The sequence below is a fragment of the Neopelma chrysocephalum genome, unplaced genomic scaffold (genome assembly GCF_003984885.1).
Source record: "Neopelma chrysocephalum unplaced genomic scaffold, ASM398488v2 Primary Assembly neopelma1_24, whole genome shotgun sequence".
Lineage (NCBI taxonomy): Eukaryota > Metazoa > Chordata > Aves > Passeriformes > Pipridae > Neopelma > Neopelma chrysocephalum.
The window spans coordinates 48,774,350-48,798,807 of record NW_020897693.1 but is presented as its reverse complement, the minus strand read 5'-3'; the positions used below and the strand labels follow the sequence as shown (position 1 = coordinate 48,798,807).

Genomic DNA, 24,458 nt, shown 5'->3' with positions numbered 1-24,458 from the left:
TCTGTGGCGAACTTTTGTCCGAAAATATGACAAACAGTCACAGATTTTCCCTGGTTTTATTCAGGCTCTCTGGGGAGTGACATTAAACCCTTCCCTTTATGTAAACCAGTCCTGATTTGGGACTAGGTTACTCTGGGTGGTCTTCAAGGCTGTTGCCAGTAGTCTCTCAAGGAACCTCATGGAGTTAGATGAGTACTATGTTAAACTATAGATTTTAAGGCAAGGAAATGTTTGAAAACTGTCTGTCATGGTATCACACACAACACAGTCCAGAACTCTTCACCCCATCCCTCCTGCAGCAGAGGGAATTATTTTTCCACGTTAACACTGTGAAGTGCAATAATTTGTGTCTGAAATACAGCACATCTTCCTGCAACACACTAGCTCCAAATTGCATCAGTTAACCACTTTCTGAGTTGTTGCAGCAGTTTTAACCATCATTTTAAAAATAGTGTCCAGCATTTGACCTCACAAGGTGCTGGCAGTGTTCTTACTAAACCACAGTCTTTTAGAGTAGCGAGCAGTCCCTTTGCTAAATGATGCTGAGAAGCTCTGTACTGAACAGAATCTTTCCAGGGGGAGGACCACTGCACTGGGGTCCCCAGCTGGTGCAGGCTGACTGTATCAGAGCAATTCTGGTCAAGTATTCTCTGATTAAAACAGCCCAAGCTACACAACTGAGAAATCAATGTATTGTGATCTGAAGTACACTCCTGAGAAGTTTTTGAAGATTATAAACAAAACATTATGAAACAACGACAAAAAAGCCCAACACTTCCACTGAAATCTCCTCCCCCTGGATCCTTTAATATTCAAGAACATTCCTGCAAACTTCACAGAGGGTTTTATTGCTATCAAGCTGATTGGGCCCTATTTCTCACATCTCTTCCTACCAGGGACAAGGACAGCTGAGGCATTCAGGACAGTAGCATCAATCCAAACAGCAACAGGTAGTGAGGAGAACCATTGGTGCATTTCCTGTGAGGGATGTTGGCTTTTAGGCTGTGACATGAGGGATCTGAGTGGCAGTGCCTGTGCTGGCAGCATTGACATCCATTTCAGCCTTCACTTGGCCTGCTCAGCCCCTACCTGCTCGTGTGGCTTCACAAACTGCAGAGCATCCCCTTGAGGCATGTGCTAACCTAAAGTTAGCTTCTGGAGAGAGCCACCTGTGCCAGCCGTGCATGTATCTGGTGTAAAAGTGCTGACAGTGCCACCTGATTTGGAGGGGCTTCTTTGGAAAGCTCTTCTTTCCATGTTGGCAGATTTAGACACACTACAATTGGCCCTTTGCCCTGTGTAGCTCGTGACTTGTGTGGGGAAGGAAACATTGTTCCCAAATATCTGTAGACTTGCCATTTTTGAAAGTAGCTCATTAGCACCCATAGTTTTAAAAGGTTCAGGGTTTTTGTGTGGTTCCACCTGCAGATGTTTCTTGCTTGTGAGTCAGTGCAGAGCCTGAAAGCATTTCAGCCTCTGAAATGTATGTCCTGTGACGTGTGTATTCATAAGCTACTGTCTCATCTTATAGCTGTGTGGGAAAAAGGTTTCTGAGAGTCTAGATGAGCTATTTTGTTATGCTGCTAAAGAGGTCCTTGAATAATGGGCATTTGGGGGAGAAAACTGAACACTTTTTCACAATTTGTTTAACCACTGAAAGCAGCAGAGGGGCAGATCCCTTGATGGTGTATATAGCTTAGCCTGTGAGCAGCTATGCCAGTCCACACAAACTGCGGGTGGAGCCTTGCCTGTTTTGAATATTATCTCTCCTGATTTGTATGGTCTTTTGCAGTGTAATGACTGCTGATTTGGAGCTTTAATTGCATGTATTTGACAAAACCAGAAAGGGAGTGAGGTTTATTATTGTTTTGATACAGCCTCAAAAGGGAAATTTTTACTAGCATTTTAATACAGCCCTTTGTAAACACCTAGCTGGGTCCAATCCTTCTGCTGGTGGAGTCACTGACAGTTTCCTTTGGCTTTAGTAGGAGCTGGACTGGGTTCAGTGTAAGTGACACACTCTAGCATTACTGATAACAAGCTAATGTGTTTTATATATTGATGCTTTTTGCTGGACAGTGCATTGGCTTTTTATGATTTGGTGATATATAAAAATAAATTATTTGAAAATTCAATATTTCTGTGCCTGTTCTTTGAAGGTAAATTTAAATTGTTACAGTGTAAGATAAAAAATTGTTCTCAAAGTCAGTGGCAGCATCTTAGTTCATGTACTCATTCTCCAGCATCTCCATGCCACAGCTTGTATAGTCAAGGATTATGCCCAAGAATCCTAAGCTGCCTGAGCCCTTTTCGTACTGTGTTCCAGCAGTGAACCCTAATGCCAGAGAAGGCAAGGAGAAGATAGTCCTGTGTCAGCATGCAGCTGAAAGGCAGATTGTTAGCAAATATAGAGGGGGACCACAGGCTGCATGAGCAGGCAAATTTTCTAAATGCCAGCTGTTTAATTTTCTTCATGTAGCATCAGTCTTTCTCTTCAGAGGTGGGCCTAAAGGTTCCCAACAGCTATCCTGGAGCAAGGAATTAATAATAAACAAGTCCACACTATTATCTTAGAGGCTCCTGAGTTATTGCTTGAGGGCAGCTGGTAACACCCTTTTTATAGTCACAAGCTGCCAGCCCTTCTTCTTGCTTCAAAGTGGCAAAAGGCAGAAATGACAATTACAATTGCTGCTATGGGCTTCTCCTTCTCCATTAACTTGTTTTCAGACTGTCAGGGTTAGACAGATGAAGGGAGGGAGCGAGACTAGAAGGAGTCTTCGGGACTACCTTTTACCAGCACTAATGCTGAGTGCATCAAAAGGTTAATGTAAAAACATCTAGTGTAATCTCACTATGTCCTTTTCTATCTCCTCTAATCATATGGGTATGGATACACCTGCTAGTTCAATCAGGTGCTGTTGATGTGGTGGCCCTGCCTGAAGAGGGTGTTGGCAGCTGCCCTCCATCCATTCACACTGCAGGAATGTACTGAACACTGTCAAAACAACACTTACCCTTCTGCTGTGGTCTGCTGATTTCTGTTGTGCATTAAGTACATGCTCACTGCATAAGGGATATTAGACAGCACTTCTACCCTTAGGCCCTGCCATTAGTCCATTGTCATTCACATTCAGACTTCTTTGTACTCTCCTCTGGCCCTTTGACTCCTGCCACCCCAGACATTGCTCCTGGGAAGCCCACACCTACCCGCTGTCTGCTTCAAAAATTGCTGCAGGAGTCCTGCCCTGCGTCACTTCCTCTTTCAGGCCTTTATATGGCCATTTCCAAGCTGGATTAAATAATTGCTCAGAGGTGGTTAGCTGCAGGATTCTTGTCTTCTAAGGCAATTCACCAAGCTGTCACCAGTGTGAATTCAGGTGAGCATCTCCACCACTTACATTAAATTTCGTACTCCCTCTCCTTTTTATCTCTTTTGGGAAATTCTCAGGAGCTGTACTGAAGGGAAATATTACCCAGCACGGCCAGCAAGGGGATAATTACCCAACATAGCTCATTTTTGTAACTTTAGGGCTCCAAACTTACAAAGGTATCACACAGAAAAACACCACTGAACATGGAGAAATTACGTCTAGCTCACAGCAGTGAGGATAAAGCTGTGATGAATAAAGAACTGAATGAAGGGGCAGAGAAGGAAAAGGGTGTGTGTGAGTGTGTGTGGGGGGTGTTTAAGCAGGATAGGTGAATGGGAAAAAGACTTCAGTGTGAGAAGGAAATAAAACAGGTAAGTCCACAGTGAAATTGTGCAGCAGTAAACAAATGCAGGCCTGGGAGCTGGAATTTTTCCTCCTATTCCCAGACTTGTTATTGACCTACTTCATTCACTCCCACAGATGCATTGGCTTTCTTAGCTTCAGTTTCTTCACCTGTGAAATGCCATCACTCTCCCTGGAACGTGATTTAGCTTTTATTTATTTCAAATCTTCTGGCTTGGAGGCAAATTTAATTTGGCCTTTTGCAGCCTGCAACGTACCTGACCAACCACAGTAAACAATCCTGACCTGGGAGACCTTGTAAAGCCATGATGAGACCTCAACAGATAACTCAAGTGCTGCCTTTGCCCCTGCCCAAAACTGTCCCAACCAGAACTGATGTAAAAGCCAAGGATAGACATTCCTCTGCTTAATGTCCCTGACAGCCCAGATGTGATATCTATTGTCACTTACACTGATAAAATTGGGCCCCAGCAAGAGGAACATGGATATTTTCCATTTAAAGCAGATCCAGTGGAAAGGTGGTCCTATGTCCATCTCCTGGGGAGCTGTGCAGGAAGGTGGGCACAGATATGATCTTCACATCACCTCCACATTTTTCCTCACAGTGCTAAGAGGAGTTCCTGTTTTACCTTAACCATCAGCTTTTTTAAAGTTCCTGAAACCAGGTTGCTAACATACTGGAAGGGTTCACTCTACTGCTCTTGTTCTTGTCAGCTCAACCTTTGCATTTTTGCTGCAATGTGCCATGACTTGAAGTGAGGGAACTGTCCCTTCAAACAGGCTCCTGTTTGGAAGGGCCTAATTGCTACATGCTGGGAGGATGTGTCAGTCCAGAGCCAAAAAGGAACACCATTGGTTTGCCAAAGAGTTTCAATGTGAACATGAAAAAGATCATAAACATTAAAAGATGCAAACAGAAGTTGCAATGACTCCCTTGCCCTGTGCAGGTACCAATCTAAACCTTTCCATCAGAGATTCCCCAGCACACAAGTTTAAAACCTTTCTTTTTTATTACCTAAAGAGCGGGGCTGAGACAGTGGAGAGGGGAGGGAAGCAGTGGTGAAACTTACCCTCTGAGCTGGGGTACCTGAGTGGTTTGCACACAGAGCCCCTGAGCCAAATACTCCTGCAGCAACCTCTGCTTCCCACACCGGCACGTGTCAAATGCAATGGCTGTGGCTTTGACAGTTTAGGAGGAGCATGAGAACAGCCACTGAAATCACTTCTTTCTCTCTTGGGCTGCAATTTTTTTGACTTGTTCTCAATCAAGTTGCTGTCTACTCTCCTCTTGAGAGAAGGCTGCATATTGTGTTTCTGTTTATCATCTCCTGGTTAAAGTCCTTGGGCTTCTTGGGAGAAGATTGCTGGGGCAGAGGCATGGCCCTCAAAAAATTCTATTAAAAATAAAGCACCATTTTTTTCTTTTTGGTGGTTGTCATGGCAGGGGAATTCCAGCCAAGGTCTTGCAGGCATCACTTAATCTTCTCTGCAGTGTTTTCTTTCCCCCTTTTTTTCCTGCTTCCTTTTCTTCAGCTTTTACAGGTTCTGATGTCAATTTTATCATACCAAATAACTCCAAGCATGTATCAGGTTCTACTTGTGAAGAATCTAAGGCCTAAAAAGCTGTTTGTGCTGATTCTTTGAAGCTCACAAGCTTGCACTAATTTGCTCTCCTCTCAGATACCCAGAGCACCATTTCACATGATCTCCATTAATAGGATTCTCTTCAGAGACCTGCATAGTATGGGGGGCAATGGAGGGGTAAAGGGACTTGGCCTCCCACTCCTTCATAGCCAGTCCATATTGCTGTGATATAAGGCCCTAAATACCAAGGCATAAAAAGCATAAGCTCTGGCTGAATACAAGCATTATCATAAATCTTTTAAGTCAGCTCGTAGAGTTTATGGACTGAATCAAACCCAGAGGATTAAACTACCGATCTGATGATTAACCTGAGTTTCAATGCTGCTATTTTTTATGTTAGGCAAATAAACTATTTTCTGTTTAAATGAGTTTTTGTGTTGTTTTTCACTCCTGGGAGTTAAGTGAATCAGTAAGAAACAGCTTTTGCCCATGGAGTAAAAAAAAAATGCGTGAAGGGAAACGAGAAAGCCATTTGCTGGGATTTTACTAATAAACATTTCAGGTGTATAAATATAGCAACTTGTCAAGCCTTTGGCCACCAGAGAAGTGTTGGTGCAATAGTTCTGCTTTATTTTAACTTTTGCAGGATAGCTCTTAGGAGACTTAAGGAGAAAGGTGGTTTGATATATAAAGCCTTGACCTGAGACTCAGGAGACTTTTCTTCAGAGCTTGCTGCTGCCTGCACAGATCAATCTGTTTCTCTCTCTACTTTTGCTCCTCATACCAGCAGTTCATAAAATATGGGGGACAAAACTGAGATACTTGTTTGCTGTTCAGGGTGATGGAGCATGAGTTTGGTGAGAACTCAAGGCACTAGTAATGACTGTTCATTGATGTGGAAAAACAAAGAAAGAAGAAAAAAGGAGAAGTGGCTGCTGGATGATGCACAACAGGGGTGATTTTCTTGCTCTTTGAGGTGGATGATCATGTGTTCCTTGCATGTGGCTGGAGTAAACTGGGAGCTTTGCACTGACTCATGATGCTTAACAGTGTCAGGCTGAAGGACATTGCTACTGCTTCACAAACCAAGTCCAACATCTCTGAGCAACGTGTCTTATATGAAGAAAGAAGATAACAAGTCGGGATTGAAATTCCTCCAGGACTTTGACATCTTGCTTCATGCTGGTGTAGCAGAGACTCACAGCAAGGATCAGCACTGCACAAAATGAGAGCCACAGGAGCACAGGCAATCCAGATGATGACCTGTCATCTACTGAATGGTGATGAGGAGAAAAAAAAGAAAGCAGCATTATTTTAGTGTCATCTTAAACACTTCCCAAATTTGGTCCCCTGCTGATGCATTTGTACCAGTTTTCTGGGAACAGCAGGGTGCACAGGGCTCTGGTTGTGAATACTTCCATACACATCAGTTAAGCAATGGTGAGTCACACCTCCTGATAGAGGGTAGTGAGTATAAAATATATCATCTAATGGAGCACTTAAAAGGTTTAATTACATACAATAGGAACAGGATTACCATAGTTAATGTGTGATCTCAAGTAGCCCTCCAGCAATTAGTTTTTATACTTTTACACTAAGTGTTAAGTTGAATACTAGGAGAATATGAAGCTACTTCATCCAATATTTAATGATCACAAATGCTCCATAAAAGAGGCAAGATGTAGATTTCCATCCTTTTCCGTGGTAACTCAGCTTGTTTGGGACTCCTGCTAATTATGGTAAGAACTGAAACGTGGCTCCATTAACCAAGGGGTTAGAAAATGTTTAGAAAGCTCTGGCAGTTTTAACCACTCTCTAAGTGCTACGTGTGCTAATTACACTGGAACATCCTCTGCACTTGCTCTAAGGCAGGAACAACCTGTAAACATTTTTCTTGCCTTCAAAACAGAGTTCAAGATGGCTTAAAGCACCCTGGGTCAGGCACAGCACACATGTGGAAATCAGAGGGCTACATTTAGCTTGCTGACATCTGTGCCCCAATCCTTGCACGTGTTTATCCATCCGTGTGCCTCAGGGATCCAGTTTGATTCAGATCTGGCTGCTCTGTTTGACTTCATGGCCATTGCACAGTCTGTACTATTTTATAAAGCACTTAGAGTATTAAACACGCAGTACAAAGCCAAATTCACGCCTGAATAAAACCCATAGTGTGCAGCTATTTTCCTGCCATATGCACATAATCAATAAGGAGATAAAAATGTGGAGTGTATTATTATGGGTAAAGGGCCAACATTAGCTGTAACATATTTAAATTAGCTTCTACTCCGAGCCCTGGAATACACACCAGTCAATTAAACTGTCATACAGATGTACAGAGAGGAAGGTAAAAGTCATAAAACCAAGCAGGAAACACATAATAATGTATCAAAAAGTGCATGGGGAAAAGGTAAAATGTTAATAGGCAGTCATTTTACAGCTAACCAGAAACCAAATCAATGTCCCATTAAAATCTGAGTGAATTATTTGCAGCAAATAATTTATTCACTTGAATTTAGCCCTTCTTTCTGTTTGCAAATTATCCATGAGCAGAATTCTGTTTTTATGAATTTGTTTATTTGGCATTATTCTATGAATGGTTGATATGAAGGTGTTTAGCCAGGGAATTGCTCACCACTTTCTGCATTTGCAGAGATTTGTGAGCTGGAAGTTGGTATTTCCCTTGTGTGATTTCTCACACCACAGGCTACAGTTGTCCACTGGGTGCCCACCTGCCTTTCACAGTGAGGGACTTGGCTGACGAGCACATGTGGGAGCAGTGAAACCTTTCTGTGAAAGCTGAGCAGCTTTTCACATCAGCCCTTGTCTATGAATTTCTTATAACCTTTTTCAACCTTGCAAAAGTTATTTCTGGGTGACCTCAAATGCAAACTTGAGTTTTCCAATCCGCAAAATTAGGATATATATCCAGTCCATGAACAGAAAAAAAAGTAATGTGCAAAAATAATTCCACTCACAGAATAGAGATAAGCTATGCTCACAACAGCTTCAGCACATCACTACAGTTATGTGTTGAAATTTAAGTTTGTTTTTCTAGATTACAAGTAGAAATTTAATGCTTAAATTTGTTAGTTAAATTGCTTGTTGGAAGAGCACGCACAGCCACAGGCGCGTGCCCAGTCTCATCTGAGAAAAGCACTGGACCCAGACACAGGAAGTTTTGTTTCAGTTTCTGCCTTGGACACACAGTTCCACTCTCCCCTGAAGAATATTTGATCTTTGCTTTTCCACCTGTCTCTCTCCTGCCTATAGCACCTTCTTTCTAGCCCAATAACTGCCTTAGCTGATGCTTCCACTGTCATGAGCACACAAACCCTTTTCCCAGACAACAGTAATAGCTAGGGGATATGGGGACATCTGTCTGGGAGGCTTTTTGGCTTCCCAACACTATAGGTCTGTGTGTGTATATATACATGTATATATATGTACCCCTCTCCCCTCACTGCATTGCATATAGCAGGGGCTGGATTTTGGCCAGGGCCTGTAGAAATTATCACCATCATAAGAAATCCAGATACACACATTTGCTTCAGGGTCTGTCAGGCTGCCTGGCCTCGAACAAAAAAAAAAAAAAAGAAAAACCACATTATTTTTATTATTTCTACCCTGCTGCCAGCATATAAATGAATTGTCTCTTCCCCACACACAAAACTCAGCAGGGAGAACTATTGTTTCGCTTGGGGTGCTTTCCTTGCATATCTTAGTGAAAAACCTGTACCTATTCTATTGCCATAAAATATATTAATTATATTTAAATTAAAAATAGCTTCAGGGATTTCATTTTTGTTTCCACTATTTGTCTCACTAGACATCTTGTTTAAAATTGCACCAGACCTCATCAGCACCTTGTGCTGCTTATGCTGAGAAGAAAAAGCAACAACCACTGACAGCACGAAATGCTGTGTACACGGAGGGTGTATTTGCACAGTGCATCCCAGCAGCCACAAAAGCAAACTCAGGTTAATGCTATGGATGGCTCACAGTTATAATGTGAAAATTCAACTTACCCACTACGTAGTCACAGCAGGAAATGGCTAGAAAACAGAATGAAAATGTTCTTACACGCCTGGAAAGGTCTCTTGGCAGCAGGTGAACATAAAAGCAAGCACCAAGTGGTGTCTCTGAAATTGGCTGTCACTTTATAGATGCTGAGCCTCCTCTTACAACACTTTTGGCTCTGGATGAGGATCTATCCACTCCATGCAAACATGCAGATGCAGGTGCACTTCAGGAAAGTGAGGAAAAATTATTGTATGGAAGAGTTCAGAGGCAGAGTTTGCTGCTGTTGCAGGGCAGTCAGTAATCAGCTCCTGCAAAGAAAATCTGCCTATTCCAAATAATTTTTAGAAAGGAAAGGAGATAGACCAGCAGACTGAGAGAAGAATGAAAGTTAAGTAGGCAAGGCCCACTCTCAGATTACTTTCATCTAACAATATCCTGGAAATCCCTCTGCTTGGCAGCTGGGGCCCAGACACAATCCAGGATAAAAAGTCCATAGAATGGAAAATTTTCACTGGTGCCAGAAACCTTCATTGTACCAGCCTTAATGTTAATAATGTGTGGACAAACAGTAAATAATTTAAATCACAGAATACTAATTATGCGTTTGAGTGTTTCTCATGTCTTCATGGAAATGAGTCAGAGTCTTCTCCATCCTTGCAGCTCCCTGGAGTTCCAGCATGGCTGTGCTGAAATCAGAGCCATTGGGAGACCAACCTGGTCCCCCTGGGCTGGACTGACTGCAGGATTACCAGCACTGATGTGGGGCAGGGACCCTGGCAGAGAGCTGAGAGAGTTATTAACTCCCATTAAAATCCTCTTGAGCAGTCAGATGACCTTGGGCGAATTTAGGGGTGACTCACTGAGTGTTTCCAGGAGTTCAGTTTTGATGGGGAAGCCCAGGCCATGGCAACAACCTTATCAAGAAATAGCTTTCCCCTCCTGCGTCAGGAGGCATCCCAAACAATGTGTTGCCAAACAAATGAGAGTTCTGTTTACAGACACATCAGCAGATGCCGAGCCTTGTTTTCAGAAGTTGTAGCAGTCCAAACAGGTGGCTGGCATATAAATGTTACCATTCTGTCACCTGTGTTTTTACTGACTGATGTATCAAACCCATACAATTTTAGTTCTCTACCAATAAATACAATTTTCTTACTTGGGTCAAATTGGGCAGAGTCAGAATGAAACAAGAATAATTCTTATTGGGTATTGCATATAGCACATGCAGAAGTGCAAATTGGATCATTGTGCCAGACCTCTGCTTATGGTCACTCCCAGCTGACCTATCTGTAAGCTGCTATTTTGGCTCATGACTGAAATGACCAGAGGTTTTGTTGGCTGTATCATTCCTTGGGTGCCTTCATTGGCAGAAATTATTACATCCTGGCTGCTAGGCTTAGACCTCTGCTATTGTATTCTGTGGCATGCATGCTGCTCAGAACCATGAAAGGGCTGGCTCCCGCCTTCCCGTTACATCCTAGGTACCCAGAATGACATAAACATGTTTAAAATTTGTCTGAGATCCTTTTTATGAGTCGATACATTGTTCTGGGGTAGCCCTGGAGGTCAGCCAAACCCATGGTCTACAATGATCCCTGTGGGGGTTGACTCAGGAGGTCACTGTGAGAACAGCTGAGGGTGCAGGAGCCTGTCTCCTCCCAGTGCAGGCAGGCAAATCAATCAGATACAATTCTGCAGAGCACAGAGCAAAAATTGTACATCCTCTGCTCCATGCAGAGCTGAAAATCACAAATAACATTATCAGAGGAGGAAGTTGATGTGGACAGACAGGGTGGATGTTAAAAGCTAGAAAGGTCATGCCAAAAGGCTTAACAGCTTGAGCATACCGTGTTCAATGACTTCTGGCTCACGAAATCGAACCCTCCTCTCTACTTTCCGCTTTTCCCCCACAGCTTGGTCCACAGGTTGCCTTTTCCTCAGTATTGAAGGAGGACAGCTACTGTCATCTGCCTAAAGAGTTGATCAAAACACAAAACACATGGTCATTGAAACAGGGTTAATGTGCCTGGGTGAAGTTCTGAGCTTCTGTGGCTATGTTGTGGCTATGGGTATGTAACACATCTGCTTGGACATTTATAGTCAGACCACTGTGTTATTTATGGCAAGACAATAGGGGTATTCCTTCATTGTCGTAGACATTCAGTACTCTAAAACTGTATTCTCAGGGAAAAGGTTAGTTAAAGTAATGGACAGTAAAGTGTTCAGAAAGCATTTCTCTAAATTGCAGCGAACAGTTGCTGAAGGTGGCTGCTCAACAGCCTTGGGGTAGATGGACAAAAATGTGATATGAAATACATGAACCATATCATTTGGAGAACCTTTGAAATGTTCTGAGCTAAGCAATTCCATTTGGAATGCAGTGCTGCCATTTCAACAACTGGGACTATGCAGCAGAGTTGGGTTTGGACACAATCCCGATGGGTACAAAAAGGTAATTTATTTGCACTTTGATATCGCATTTATGTTGTTGCTCTGGTTTTTGCTTGTAAGCCACAGTTTTTAACAAGAGAATCGTAATGCTGTGAATTCTTTGAAATTACAAGAAACAGAACTGCACTAACAGTAATAAGTCACTCTTCTGTGTAGGAATGCTCCCACAGTCAACTCCCCAAAGTGAATCCAGAGTGAATCAACTCCCCAAAGTGAATCTAAAGTGAATCTCCACCATCCTCTGGAAGTGGAGAGCAGACATCAAATTTTCTATTTTTCAAAGACTCAAGTGTGTGATAGAGATTTTCTGCCTTTAATTTTTAAGATGGAAGTCATCTTCTCCAGCCCTTTCTCCCTACTCCCTCTGTTCCTCTGCTAGGTAAAGGATATTATTTCTGAGATGATTTGTTTGTGCCTTCTGCTCACTGTCCCTGCTCCTTTTTTTTCCCCTTGTGTGTTATTTCCCCACTCAAGGATTGCTTGCTCCTTACTCCATGTTTTTCTTCTTACTTTAATCTTTCTACTCCTCAGTTCTCTACTTGTGTATTTTTTTGGACTCAAATACCCTTGCCTTACCTTTTCTCTTTGGATGCTTTCCCCAAAGTCACCTTTTCACACATCCACTCCTTGGGCTGCAGGAGCAGGATTAGGTGCCATTAACTACAGTCTGGGGGTGTCAGACCCCAGAGTAAAGAAGATAAGCACATTTTCTTATGCATCACTCTCTGAATAACCTCAGAAAGGCACATAGCATAGCCAGCTGGAACTGCCATGGAATGAGGAACATCTTCAGCTTGTTACCTCCTCCTGAGAGATGTATAAACCCACCCTTATTACTGGTAAGGATGCTTTCTCTGATCTTGGGGTCATAACACCTCTGTCTCGTGATCGTGGACAGTGTGTGTTGGAGCTCTGTATTTTTCATTCAGCAGCTCAGAAGCTGGAAGCCTCGTTCAGGATATGGGAAACCTGGATTCAACTTCTTTCCAAGTCCCAAGAAATATAAACCCACATCTCCTGTATACAAGCCCTCACCATCAGAGCTACGGTATGCATATGGGAGCAGGGAATCTCAGTCTCTGCTACTAAGGCCGTCTTGTTTGGCCTTGAATAATTAAATATTCATTGAGCTAAAGAAGGAAAGAATGACTTTACAGCCTGGTGTTTGGGTGCTCTCTTGGGGGTGGCAGAAGTCTGCTCCTATCCTTGCTCCAATGAATACTTAATATGTAATACTTAAATATTCATTGGAGCGGTCACTGGGAACAGGGTCTCTCATCTACCAGGTGAGTACCCTAATCACTCTGCTGCAGCCACACACACACACACATTTACTCACATAATGAATATTTGATTATTCTGTGTAAAATTAAACAGGTTTAGGGAGACACAGCCCAGCTCAGGTTAGAGGTGGTTATAGCTTTATCTGTGTGGGCTCTTCCTGTGGCACTACCAAGGAAACTGAACCTTATATTTGAAAAGATTTATAACTCCAAGTGCAGCTTTTGTCCATATGAGCTTTTCCAAATACTTAACAGCGACACCATGTCAGGAGAGAAAAATATTAAACAACTAGCTGGTTGGGTAGCACGTAGCAAAGGGAGACCTTAAAAAGGAGGTAGTTTTACGATATAAACTAGACTTTAATAACTTATGGAAATCAAAGCTACAGAGTGTCAGAAGAAATAATGCATTCTCCCCTCAGACAGAAACCTGGCATTAACATATCCTGACAAGGGCTGGAAACCTACCAAAGTGATAGTTGTGAAATTATATGACCTTAAAAAAGCCCATTTGTAAAAAGCTTCAGGAGTTGGACACAAGGACTCTATCACCCATCAAAGGGTTACTTACCAGCAGCTCCTCTGCACTAGGACCAGAAGGTGGGACTGGACATATCTGGGACATGTACTCTGGATGCCACCATGAAGCGTCCCACATGAAGCTTTGGAGGGAAAACCACTTGCTCAAGGAAATGAGAAGGAACAGGGAAAAGCGCCTGGAGATCCCTCCACAGTGAGGATGGAGCAGGCAGTGCCACCGAGCAGATGGGACCAGCAACAAATGACAGAGGAGTGGAAAGAAGAGTTTCCGCCCTTCATACCAGTGTTGGTGTGGGAAGGATGACGCTACATGAAATGTACTCAGTAGCCAAAAATAGCACATAGTGATAGTACTGATTGTGCAGCTGGAAAACAGGGCTTTCCTGGCAACAGGGAAGGCCCTGAATGGAACAAATCACAGATAAACACCTACGTTGTTTTTTTCTCTTTTTTCTTTATTTTTTTTTGCATAAATGTGAAATTTAGGCTGGATTTTTATTATAATTTTTACATTTCTGTGATCATGTTGATTTCCTTTTCAGAATCCAATCCCAATCTCAAAAACCTTGCAAGTGGAATTGCTTTTATTCCTTCTTCCATTCAAAATATGTGGGTAAAGACATCAGGAAATTATATAGATGTAGTGGCATCACATATATATATCCCTCCAGTATAGTTATGGCCTCACTTTATATGTTTTACAAATTAAATCCATTATTATAGCAATAAAGTGGGATTTTAACATTTTACATTTCTACAGATATCATAATAAAATTATTGATAGGAAAAGTGGTGATTTACTGTTCAAGAGGCTTTAACAGCCCCTTGTCAAATGCTGAAGGTTGGTCATCATCAAATATACAATTTTTAGTCAGAAATACCTGCCATGACTGCTGAAATATGGTGTTTTACTGTTCCTGCAAGCACAAGCTTGTGCTTTTTTTGTTGTTTGTTTCCTGGAGCTATTTATTTGCTGTGGCATGTCTAAAATACTATGGTGTTTGTTTTTTTTCCAGGTGGTTGGATAGATTCTCCCAGGGCATGCTCAGACCAGCCCTCGTTCTGCACCTACCCAGTTTAGCAAGGGTTGCTAAATGTTGACAGTAGGAATCAGAAGCTCTGTGGGCTTCACTGTTTTAACCTTCTTTCAGGAATCTGGGGAATGGGTTGGGATCCTCCCCCAGAGAAAACTGGGCCAGCATAGTAGAGGAGGCATCTGTGGCTGATGTGGGGTCAGTAGACCCTTCCAGCCTTGCTGGCCTCCTGCAGCTCAGCCTCTGCATGGGTCTGCTGTCCTTCAAGCCCTGCCCTTCTCAGCAGTGGCATCAGTATCAACATGGAGAAGAATAGATTTGAGTGGCCTAGGACTCTTCACTGAATGTACCATATCTAAAAGCCACATGGAAAAAGTTACCTTACCTTCTCTTTCCTGTGCATTGGGGTGATGGAGGGCTTTTCCTCATGCTGAAACCGGCTCACAGCTTGCAGGGCTTGTGAAATGCTCTCAAAATCCCCTCTCTGATGTGTCCTGAAAATGTTTCACAGAAGTTATTTTGGAATATCTAACCTGGCTTTTGGCAGGGAAAAGACATTCTTCAAAATTTTGTTCGTAGTAGATCCTACACAGAAAGGTGACAAACCCTACCAAATCATGGTCCCTGGCTTCTTCTCTGGTTCCTCCTTCCTCTTATTGTGATAATTCCTACTAAGATGGAATTTACCTGCCTGCTTTGGCCAGCAAATCTGATGGAGGTGGGAAGAAGGAAATAAAATTCTGTTCTTCATCTAGCTTTGACTTTCTCCATGGGAATCGTCTCACTTATTTTTACTAGTGTCACCCAGCAAGGCACATAAGAAGGTCTTGTGCAGCCTCTTATTCCTGCAGAGAGTGGCAGTAAACTTTTACACCTGAATGAAAAACCTTGTTCCTGTCTTTTTCACTGAATCTGGTTTTGTTAAAAGAAAAGTCTCACAGTTTTCTAAGCAATTGGTCAAAAACTTTTTGGTAATTTCTCAAAAAACCCCAGGCAGAATAGTTGATGGGAGTAGTTGTTTTCAAGAAATGGACATATGGAGACAACATTTATAATTTTTGATGCCAGAAACCATGTCTTTTCAGTTATAGATTTCCCTTAAATATAAACAAATTTTCTGTTCACTTGATTGAAAAATAATTGGGCAACTTATAAATGTTTTCATTAAAGATTGTTATCTAAATGCCGGGAATGATCATTTCATAGTCCCATTCTCACTTTTGTTCCACATGTGTTATTTATATTGATAGTAATGATTGTAAATGCTTGAATAATTAGTAGTTACCTGGGCACTCAAGTTCCAGTGGATAAAGATGCCAGGAGTTCAAATCTCATAACAGGGACAGCTCCATTCCTACCAACTGCTTTTGATTGCAGTCTAACAACCTAAAATTGGTTATATGTTAGGAATAAAACACAGCTTAATGCACAAAGTAAAAGATTCCAGGAAAATAACTTCACTAGCCTCTAAAATTACTGATAATAAATAACAGTTATGATAGTAGGATGATTTCTGCATTGGAAGCTGGAAGAATTTCCTTTAACATTGCCCTTCTTTTTAAAATAATTTTTCATCTAAACTTTGATCTTATTTCACGCAACATATGCGAGAAGCAAAGCTGGACAAATAATTCATAAATGAATTATTTAGCTTGCGAGTGTCACCTCTATTTCTTTCAGCTAATTGTTCACAAATAGATAGTGACTTTTGTGAATGTATTCATTATTCAGATTTATTCAGTGGATAATTGCTGGGAGTAATTCTTTGTCTGTAGATTGCTTGGAAGCATTTTGCTGTGAACATTCCATAGTAAAAATCTATCCAGGCTTTCAATACATGACAAACTAAAATTATCTATAACTACTGATGCAGTCCTTAAACATGAACAATATACTGCAGTCTTAAAGAGCAACAGGAACATTTTCAGAAAGAACTCCACTACTTCCCATGGTACACAGGAGGGAAAGCAAAGACATTTCAATTTTCTGTGTAGCACCAATGTTGAATGGTGCATATTGTATATGCAAATAAGTTTTCACAAGAAAGGGGTTGCTTATGTGTTTGCTCAGCAGAAAAACAAGACAAGCCTGAACAAAACATGATTGACTTCCCAGAGAATAAATATGAACAATCCACACAAAGGAATTAACTGCATAGCCAGTATTTTTTCTGCAATACCCCAGTGGAAGATATCTAGGAAATAAACATAACATGATAAAACATTTTACACTCGTAGGATAGCTGTGTAACCATATGAACTCTTTTTCCATTTCCTTCTACGGGAATAAATATTTTAGACAAGCAAAGTACTTTGTAAATGATGCCTTTGTGAGGATTCGTCTGGCCCGGTTCAATTATTCTGAAACCCAGCAATTTTCTCATATCATTGAATCTGGTTTTATTGCAAATAGGGTCATAGAAATAGTCACTCATTGCAATAATGGACTTCGTTTATCTTGACTATTAACACTTCCAGTAGGTTTACACACACGTATATATTCAATATTTATGGATATGCACAGTGCATATATATTAATAATGAAGTAACTTTATCTCCAACAATCTGAAAACAAAATCACGTAATACCATACAGTGTGGGGTGCAGTGGTAACTGGAAGCAGCATATCAGGATAACAGAACAGAAAAGGAATAAATAAATTAGAGAGGAGTCTTCCGTATCTTCCTCAACTTCCAGAGTGTCAATTGAGCCTTTGTTCAATATTCCACCTTTCGTGGTCCTGTGTACTCTTGATTAATAATTTAGAGATGCTCCTTTTGGAAGCAAGGTAAGTTTTGTATTTGCCAAGAGTGATTTTCCACTAGTCAGGGAGCACATCGGGAAATAAAAAGGCAAATTGCCCCAGAGAGTATAATTAGCTGCTGTCTTCTTCCTTTTTCTGCCTCTGGAGAAACAGATTTACTGCTGAAAGTTGTGGGATACTCATGAGGTATTGCATGGCACCATTTCTGCTCCTCAACCTTCCAATAAAGAAAGCACTATGTAAATCCCAGCCTCAAGACAAAATTCAGCTCTGTGGACTGCATGTTTCTATTCCACACTCTGAAGGGCCATGATTAATCTGTTGTCTGGTGGTCACTCCAAAATGGGGAGTTTTGGTGTAGTTGGGTAAAATAATAACAAGGCATAATGGAGACAGAGCACTGATTGGAAGATGCTCTGAAAACACTTGGCTGAAAGCAATCAGTTTTTTTTCTGTATATCCATTAATTCCTGTGATGCCCAGAGATCTGTGTATCCAGGTGCATTTTTCCCCAAGGAAGGGCAGTTGTGTTCAGCACAAAGTGCAGCATCAACCGTCCCTGTGGTGTTTTGTGGAGGACCCACAAGGTTATCCTTCCAGTGAGACCTTCTCTCTGCCCTTTAGATATTACTACCCTGTGCTGGAAGTTGTCATGATCACACAGATCTGTAAGTTCCCCTTTGATGCAAGTAGGCAGACCTGGGGCCATTCATCCAGGAACTGTGGGTCTGGATTGCTAATCTTTGCAAAAATTAGATTAGAGATGGTATTATCACATGCAGCCATCTGATCCATCACAACCGAACTCATTTCTGAAGGCAGAACCATGGCTTTATACATGGATGTAGAACCATATAACAGGTTGGAAAAGACCTTTAAGGTCATTGAGTCCAACTGTTAACCTAGCACTGCCAGGCCCACCGCTAAACCATGTCCCCAAGTGCCACATCTAGATATCTTTTAAATACCTCCAGGGACAGTGACTCAACCACTTCCCTGAGCAGTCTGGTTCAATGCTTGATAACCCTTCTTGTGAAGAAATTTTTCCTAATATCCAGCCTAAACCTCCCCTGGTGCAACCTGAGGCCCTCTCACCTAGTTGTATTGCTTGTTACTTGGGAGAAGAGGCCAATACCTGGCTACATCTTTTCAGGTAGTTGTAGAGAGTGAGCCTCATTTTCTACAGTCTAAACTGGAGCAGCTCCCTCAGCTGCTCCTCATAAGACTTGTGCTCCAGACCTTTCCCCAGCTCCATTCCCCTTCTCTGGACACACTGCAGCACCTCAGTGTCTTTCTTGTAGTGAAAGGCCCAAAACTGAACACAGGATTCAAGGTGTGGCCTCACCAGTACTGAGTACAGAGGGACCATGTAGAAGGGCCTTCAGAGTGATAATTGTCTTCCTAGAGCTGTGGCACCAGTTTCAAATCCACAGTGTGCACAGGTTTGTACTGGTTTTGAACTGGGCTCTTTTCTGAGGCAAAGATACAAGCACTGAGCAGAGGAGTTGTAGGGTTTTCCAATATGGTGAGAACATCCCCGCTGCAGGGCACAGCAATCTCTGCTCTATTTGGATTGACTGGAAATGATTTAACTCTGTTAGGAACCTGGTCTCCATTCATCCCTGGCATGAATCCATCGACTTACAAAAGGCATAGATCTGTCTCCATTTCTTAAAATTGCCTCTCTTACTCATGTGTCTTTCCGGATAGATGTTTTAAATAACCACAGAGGACTTGTGATGATATATAGTAAACATAGAGAGAATTTTTGGCTGCTGAAATGAACTTTCTAAATAATTACAGAATGATTCCACATCCATTTCATAATTAGACTCCTGAGATTGCAGCCAAGCTATTATTTGTGATTCAACATGCATTTTTATTTTAGAAATGTCCCATAGCCATAGTTTATTCCACTTGAGGTTTTCTAATTTGTTCTGATCATCCTGTCACTGGGATCTTAAATGTAAAGCATGTATTGATCAAATAAGAGTTACCAAGTAACCAAATGCTAATATCTGCTGTTGGCTCACTGAGTCCAAATCAGCCAGTCCTGTTGGTGTGGAATGTGGGAGATGTACAGGGCTGCAGTGAGCGAGGTCATTCTGAGTTAGGTTTTGTCACACACTTATTATATTTTAGGAACAAAAAGGAGTGGAACTGGAACCTCTGCCTAAAGCATTTGGGCTGCTACTGATGGCAGGGCTGCCATCAGCCATGAGATGAATGAGAAGGAGGAACCCACTGCCAGGAGGCAGACATCTGAGCTGGCATAACAGAGAAAAGGCAAGTAAAGAAACCCCTTTAGAAACAGCAAAAGTGGAATTATCTTCAGGAGTTCCATTTTAGCAGTAATCACTTGGTGTTTACTGTTGTGTTGATTGGGGTTTTCTGTCCATTTTCCTGGGTGAACTTTGGTCTGAGGAGAAATCCAGCTAGGATGACTGCAGGATATAGCCTCAAAAGGGGATTAGTGGTTTTGTCTAAATCCCAGATGTCAAAAGACTCCAATTGAGTGGAGCCACTGTCTGTCCTTAAAGGATTTTAGAAACCTGGCAGCCATTAATGCCAAACTGGCCCTGAGAAGGGCAGCAAGTGGGACTGACAGCAATGGGAAGGGAAGAAGTCAAGGGAATCGCAAAGCACCTAGACACAGGCACTGCTACATAAGATGATTTGAAGGCATTGATGTGAATGCTCTTGAGCTCCATTTGCAGTGTCACCTTGGAAGGGGATTAGATTAGATTAATGACATGAAAGAAGAACAGAAAAATGGAGAAAATAGCAGATTGAAGTGTAAGAAAATCCCAAATGAGTAAAAAAATTCATTAATTGGAAAGAGTTTGCATGGTGATATTGGATGATAAAGATTCTGAAAAGCAAGTGGCAAATCCCTCTGTCATTGGCAGCCACTTTACATTAACATTAAGTCTTTTAATGATGATATTTGTTTTTGTAATTAGCATGTAAGTCTCTCTCCTCCACCTTCCCAAGCCCTGGAGACTGGTGATTTCAGAGTAAAACAAGTCAGTTATTATTATTATTAATTGGTACAATTTCCAAAACTGGCTGAGTGCTTCTGGAGCCTATATTCAATTCCATCTGAATTTAAACTGAGGCAAGGAAAATAAGCAAGGGTAAATTCAGACAGAACATCAAAGAACACTAGTGGGCATCAGACTATACAGATAAGTCAGGCTGAAAGCCAGTTATGTTTTGCACAGGCAAGCTGAAAATTTAAGTTGTACTTTCATTCCAAAGCAGAGCATCCTTTGGCATTTCTGCAGCAGAGTTGGAGGGTCCTACTCACACTAAGACAATTTGTGTCTTACAATGGGGTATCCGAGAGCAGGATGTGCTTTTAGAGTAGAGTGGGAAACCAGGCTCCAGCTTTGATCCCTGGCAGGTTTGAATCAGATCCTTCAAATGCAATGCCCCTAGGATACAGCTTGTTATTAGCTGCCTTATAACAGCTCAGTTCTCCCTCTTTCTCCTCCATTCTCTTCTTCATTCTTATCAGAAATTTGGTCCGGGACCAGGAAACCTCTCAGCTTAAATTAATAAGTTGGTCAGAATCAACTCTGCTTCAAAAAATGCATTTCTTTCCAATGTGGAGCATTTTCATCAGCATATTTTTCATCATCTCAAATGTATGAGCTTTTCAATCAGTTTCTTCAGTGAAACAATGGAAATTATATTGCCTTTTCTTTTAAAGCCAGACAAATGCAAAGGCAAGGAATAAAGCTTCATGGGACAGCTGGGGAGATGCTGAATTAATAATGTCTATTATGTGATTCTGACTACATGACTGTTCCCTGGCAGAGGCAAAACTTTTGGGTACAGAGAGCTAGTTTCATGTCTTATATTCTCTCTTTTGTGCATTATACCCATTCTAGCAAGCATTTCTTGGAGAAGTATTGAGATTGGGGTGTTCTTATACTTCCTAACTTGTGTTAGCATTTCTCCCTGTGTATTGGAAAGCTGAGAAAATATTAGAACCTTTATGGAGCATACTGGGCCAAGAGGCTCTTTCCAGCTCTAAAATGAAGATGATGGAAAGATGATGCCACCATTGCTCCTCCCCAGAAGTTCCCTCCTGCCTCTGTGACACCTCTGAGGCTGCCGAGTGTCACCTTTTACTGACACTCCTGCTTCTGGCAGCCTTTGTCATTTGATGCATGGATATGCCAAAGCTGGGAAATAATGTCAACTTCTTTGATGGTATATTTGACAGTCCAAATCAAAAGGTTATTAGCAAGGGATGATATAAGACTGCTTTACAGATAAGTTGCCTTCTGTTTGACTGTCATATTTTCTTTACAAGTCTTTTTTTGTGCAGCATTTCTAAAAAAAGGTAATAGGATACCTGGTTGTTCCCCACTCCACAGTCAGGGATGCCACTGACTCTAATGAAGAGCTCTAAATGTGGAACCCAGGCAGGATTTCACCTCTGCCACTCACATCTATGGGACTGATGGATCTCCACTAAGTGAGCAAAACTTATCTCTGCACCTTGACTGAGCTGCCTTTCTCCTTATAGCCCTGACAGAATATTGAATCAAATGGAAATTTGTTAGTCCAGGTGTAATGGCATTTTTCTTTTGTTAAGTAAAGCAATAGGAAGCACAAAGACCAGGACAAAGTATTGTTGATCCCAAAACACAGATATCAAGTTTCTTGTGACCAAAGCAATAAGTTTTATTTTTCTCTCTTTAAAGTAACATTATCGTGAGGGACAAAATCTGACTGCAAGGTTGGCACTCTGCTGTCTTGAGCTATGGCTCTACTGGCTTCTGCCAAAAGGACAAGTAATTTCACTGTCACATTCTCACTGCCTGGACTGCTATCATTAGCTTATTAGAAGTGGTGAATTTCTAGCATTTCTGGCACTCCTAATGCACTGACACTTCTGAATAATATACTTGGAATAATCTACTGAGTAATATACTCTGCTTAAAGCACGAGTGAAGAAAGTATCTGTCTACTTCACACTACCTTCTCTTTACACGAATTTTCCTCATATTCAGCCACCTCTACACAGCACTTGGTTCCCATTTCTAAGCCCAGTAGCGAGCCTACTCCTCACCTGTTCCTCCAGCCTCAGGTTGTGCTGGGTGGCTTTGCCTGTCATTTGTCATGGTGGCAGCAAATGCTGAAGACCTGTCTGCAGCCTGCTACCAGACTGATGAGTGATCCAGGTGTTGGGTGCCTCTCCTGTTTCGGATGGGTGGGTATATCAAGAAAGACACGCTTTCTTGAAACCTGCAAATTTTCCTTGGATGCAAAACGTGTTCCTTGTAAAGCATGCACAAAAAGCACATCTGAGACTACAAGTGGAGCCGAGTTCTTTAAACTTAACCCATAGGAAGGTGAATCCTGGAGTCACCACTCTGTCGTGTCTTTCAGGAGGATCTCGTGTGAGCCAGCATCAGTGTTACACAGTGTTACACCAAGAAGTGCTACGCTAATCAAAGCTGAGGGTTTGCATGGCCACAATACACTCTCTGTTCTGTGCTTCCCATTGCTATTTCAGAAAGGACACCTTCAGCTCCTTTGTCTTTGCCAAATACAAATCAAATAACTGCAAGGCAGAAAAATGGCACCACTTCCCTCTTTTTTTTTCTTTTTTTTTTTTTCTTTTTTTTTTCCTCTGGGGATGTGAAACATAAATAAACAATTCAAAGGAGGAATTTGGAGAATTTGGAGCAGGTGGCACCAGTAGTTTTCACCTTTACTTGTCAGTTCAGTGTATCACTCCAGTGCACCAAAAACCTCTCAGACCTCCAAGCTACTGCTTACCCATTTTACAAAACCAAGGCAGAAGATGTCTTGGGGATTAGTTCTCCCAAATCTTGACTCTGCCCAAGAGTACGTGCAGTGGTAGTTCTGGCCCTCCTTTCTAAAATCTTTGCTTTATTTGCTCTCCAAAAAACAAAGTAGCTGCTCCAGGATGAAAATAAAGAACTTTGTAAATTCAGATACTTGTTAAAACCTTTTATTGCAAAATATTCCTGTCTGAATGACCCATTCACTCTAGGTGCCTTATCTGAGCAAAATGGAGTTAAATTCCCAGTCTAGGAATGTCAGGAAAGGAACATAGAGCTTTCCTAATCCACACTGTGTTAAGCAGATCAGACCTGATTTCTGGAGGTAAAGAGGGTTGTTTGGGAACTTAAATGTTGTCTATCTTGCTTTCAACATTCATGAAAAGCAGGCTCTAGGGAAACAGGTTATCATATTGCTTTTATACTGATTCAATTCTAAAAAGTCTGCTAAGAAATTTTATTGCAGCTTCTAATAAGGGTTACTATAGTTCATAAATAATGTGCTCATATTCATAAGTCTTGTTTAAGACCAGAGCTGTACAAGAACTGTAGATACTGGTAAAGAGACTGTTCCTGACCTGAAGTCTATAAACTGAAGGATCAATGCCACTTTACACCAGAAAAAAGATTTGGCCCACAGTTTTCAGAGAGACTGAATACACAACATACGGGAAAAGAAGCCAAGAAGCTGCCACATTTTGAGAGAAACAGGTTAGGCAGTTTAACGACAGAGGCTTTCTGCACACTGGCCTATGCAGGCAACAACACACCTTTTTTTAGACGTACCTGTTGGTCACAATGAAAAACGTAGGCAGCATCTCACGCTGACATATCTAGCTTGGGAGGCCTGCTCAGAAAAATCCTTCATCAGAGCAGCAGCTGTCTCCTTCCCCAGAGCAAATTCCTTTAAAGCTGTCAAAGATGCTGTAATCAGACTAGGTCATCAAAACCAGTCCTCCTGAGGACTGGAAATAAGATCCAGAGATGAGCATTCAGCTACATGGGCAAGGTCTAAATCGCTAAAGTTTCCATTGAAATTAAATGAAGAGACTGTAATTGCTGTGAAAGAAAAGTGAAGCAATCATTGGGAGAGCCTGAAAGCTTTCAAACCACCTCCTGAAATGTGCTGCTGGCTGGAAAGCAGGGATGTATGTACTGCATAACAGAATCTGATAACAGAGCACAGCTTTTACCGGGAAACCAGCTTCGATAACTGGTGGAGCA

The 24,458-nt window shown here is 41.7% G+C and overlaps 1 protein-coding gene across 3 annotated transcripts; it reads right to left on the bottom strand.

Moving 5' to 3' along the window:
• Window positions 1-4,737: 4,737 nt before the first annotated feature.
• CUNH14orf180 (chromosome unknown C14orf180 homolog) lies at window positions 4,738-24,147 on the bottom strand. Of its 3 annotated transcripts, none has more exons than XM_027674088.1 (6): window positions 24,021-24,147; window positions 15,932-16,032; window positions 15,032-15,140; window positions 11,186-11,309; window positions 9,344-9,370; window positions 4,738-6,591 (listed from the first exon to the last, which is right to left on the bottom strand). In XM_027674088.1, exons 3-6 carry the CDS (start codon window positions 15,047-15,049, stop codon window positions 6,389-6,391), a joined length of 372 nt encoding a protein of 123 aa, XP_027529889.1. In that variant the 5' UTR covers window positions 15,050-15,140; window positions 15,932-16,032; window positions 24,021-24,147; the 3' UTR covers window positions 4,738-6,388. The 3 variants fall into 3 exon arrangements, with proteins under 3 accessions (XP_027529889.1, XP_027529890.1, XP_027529891.1); XM_027674089.1 differs by having other exon boundaries at window positions 4,738-6,588; window positions 24,021-24,141; XM_027674090.1 differs by lacking the exons at window positions 15,032-15,140; window positions 15,932-16,032; window positions 24,021-24,147 and adding an exon at window positions 13,644-13,745.
• Between the last annotated feature and the right edge of the window lie 311 nt (window positions 24,148-24,458).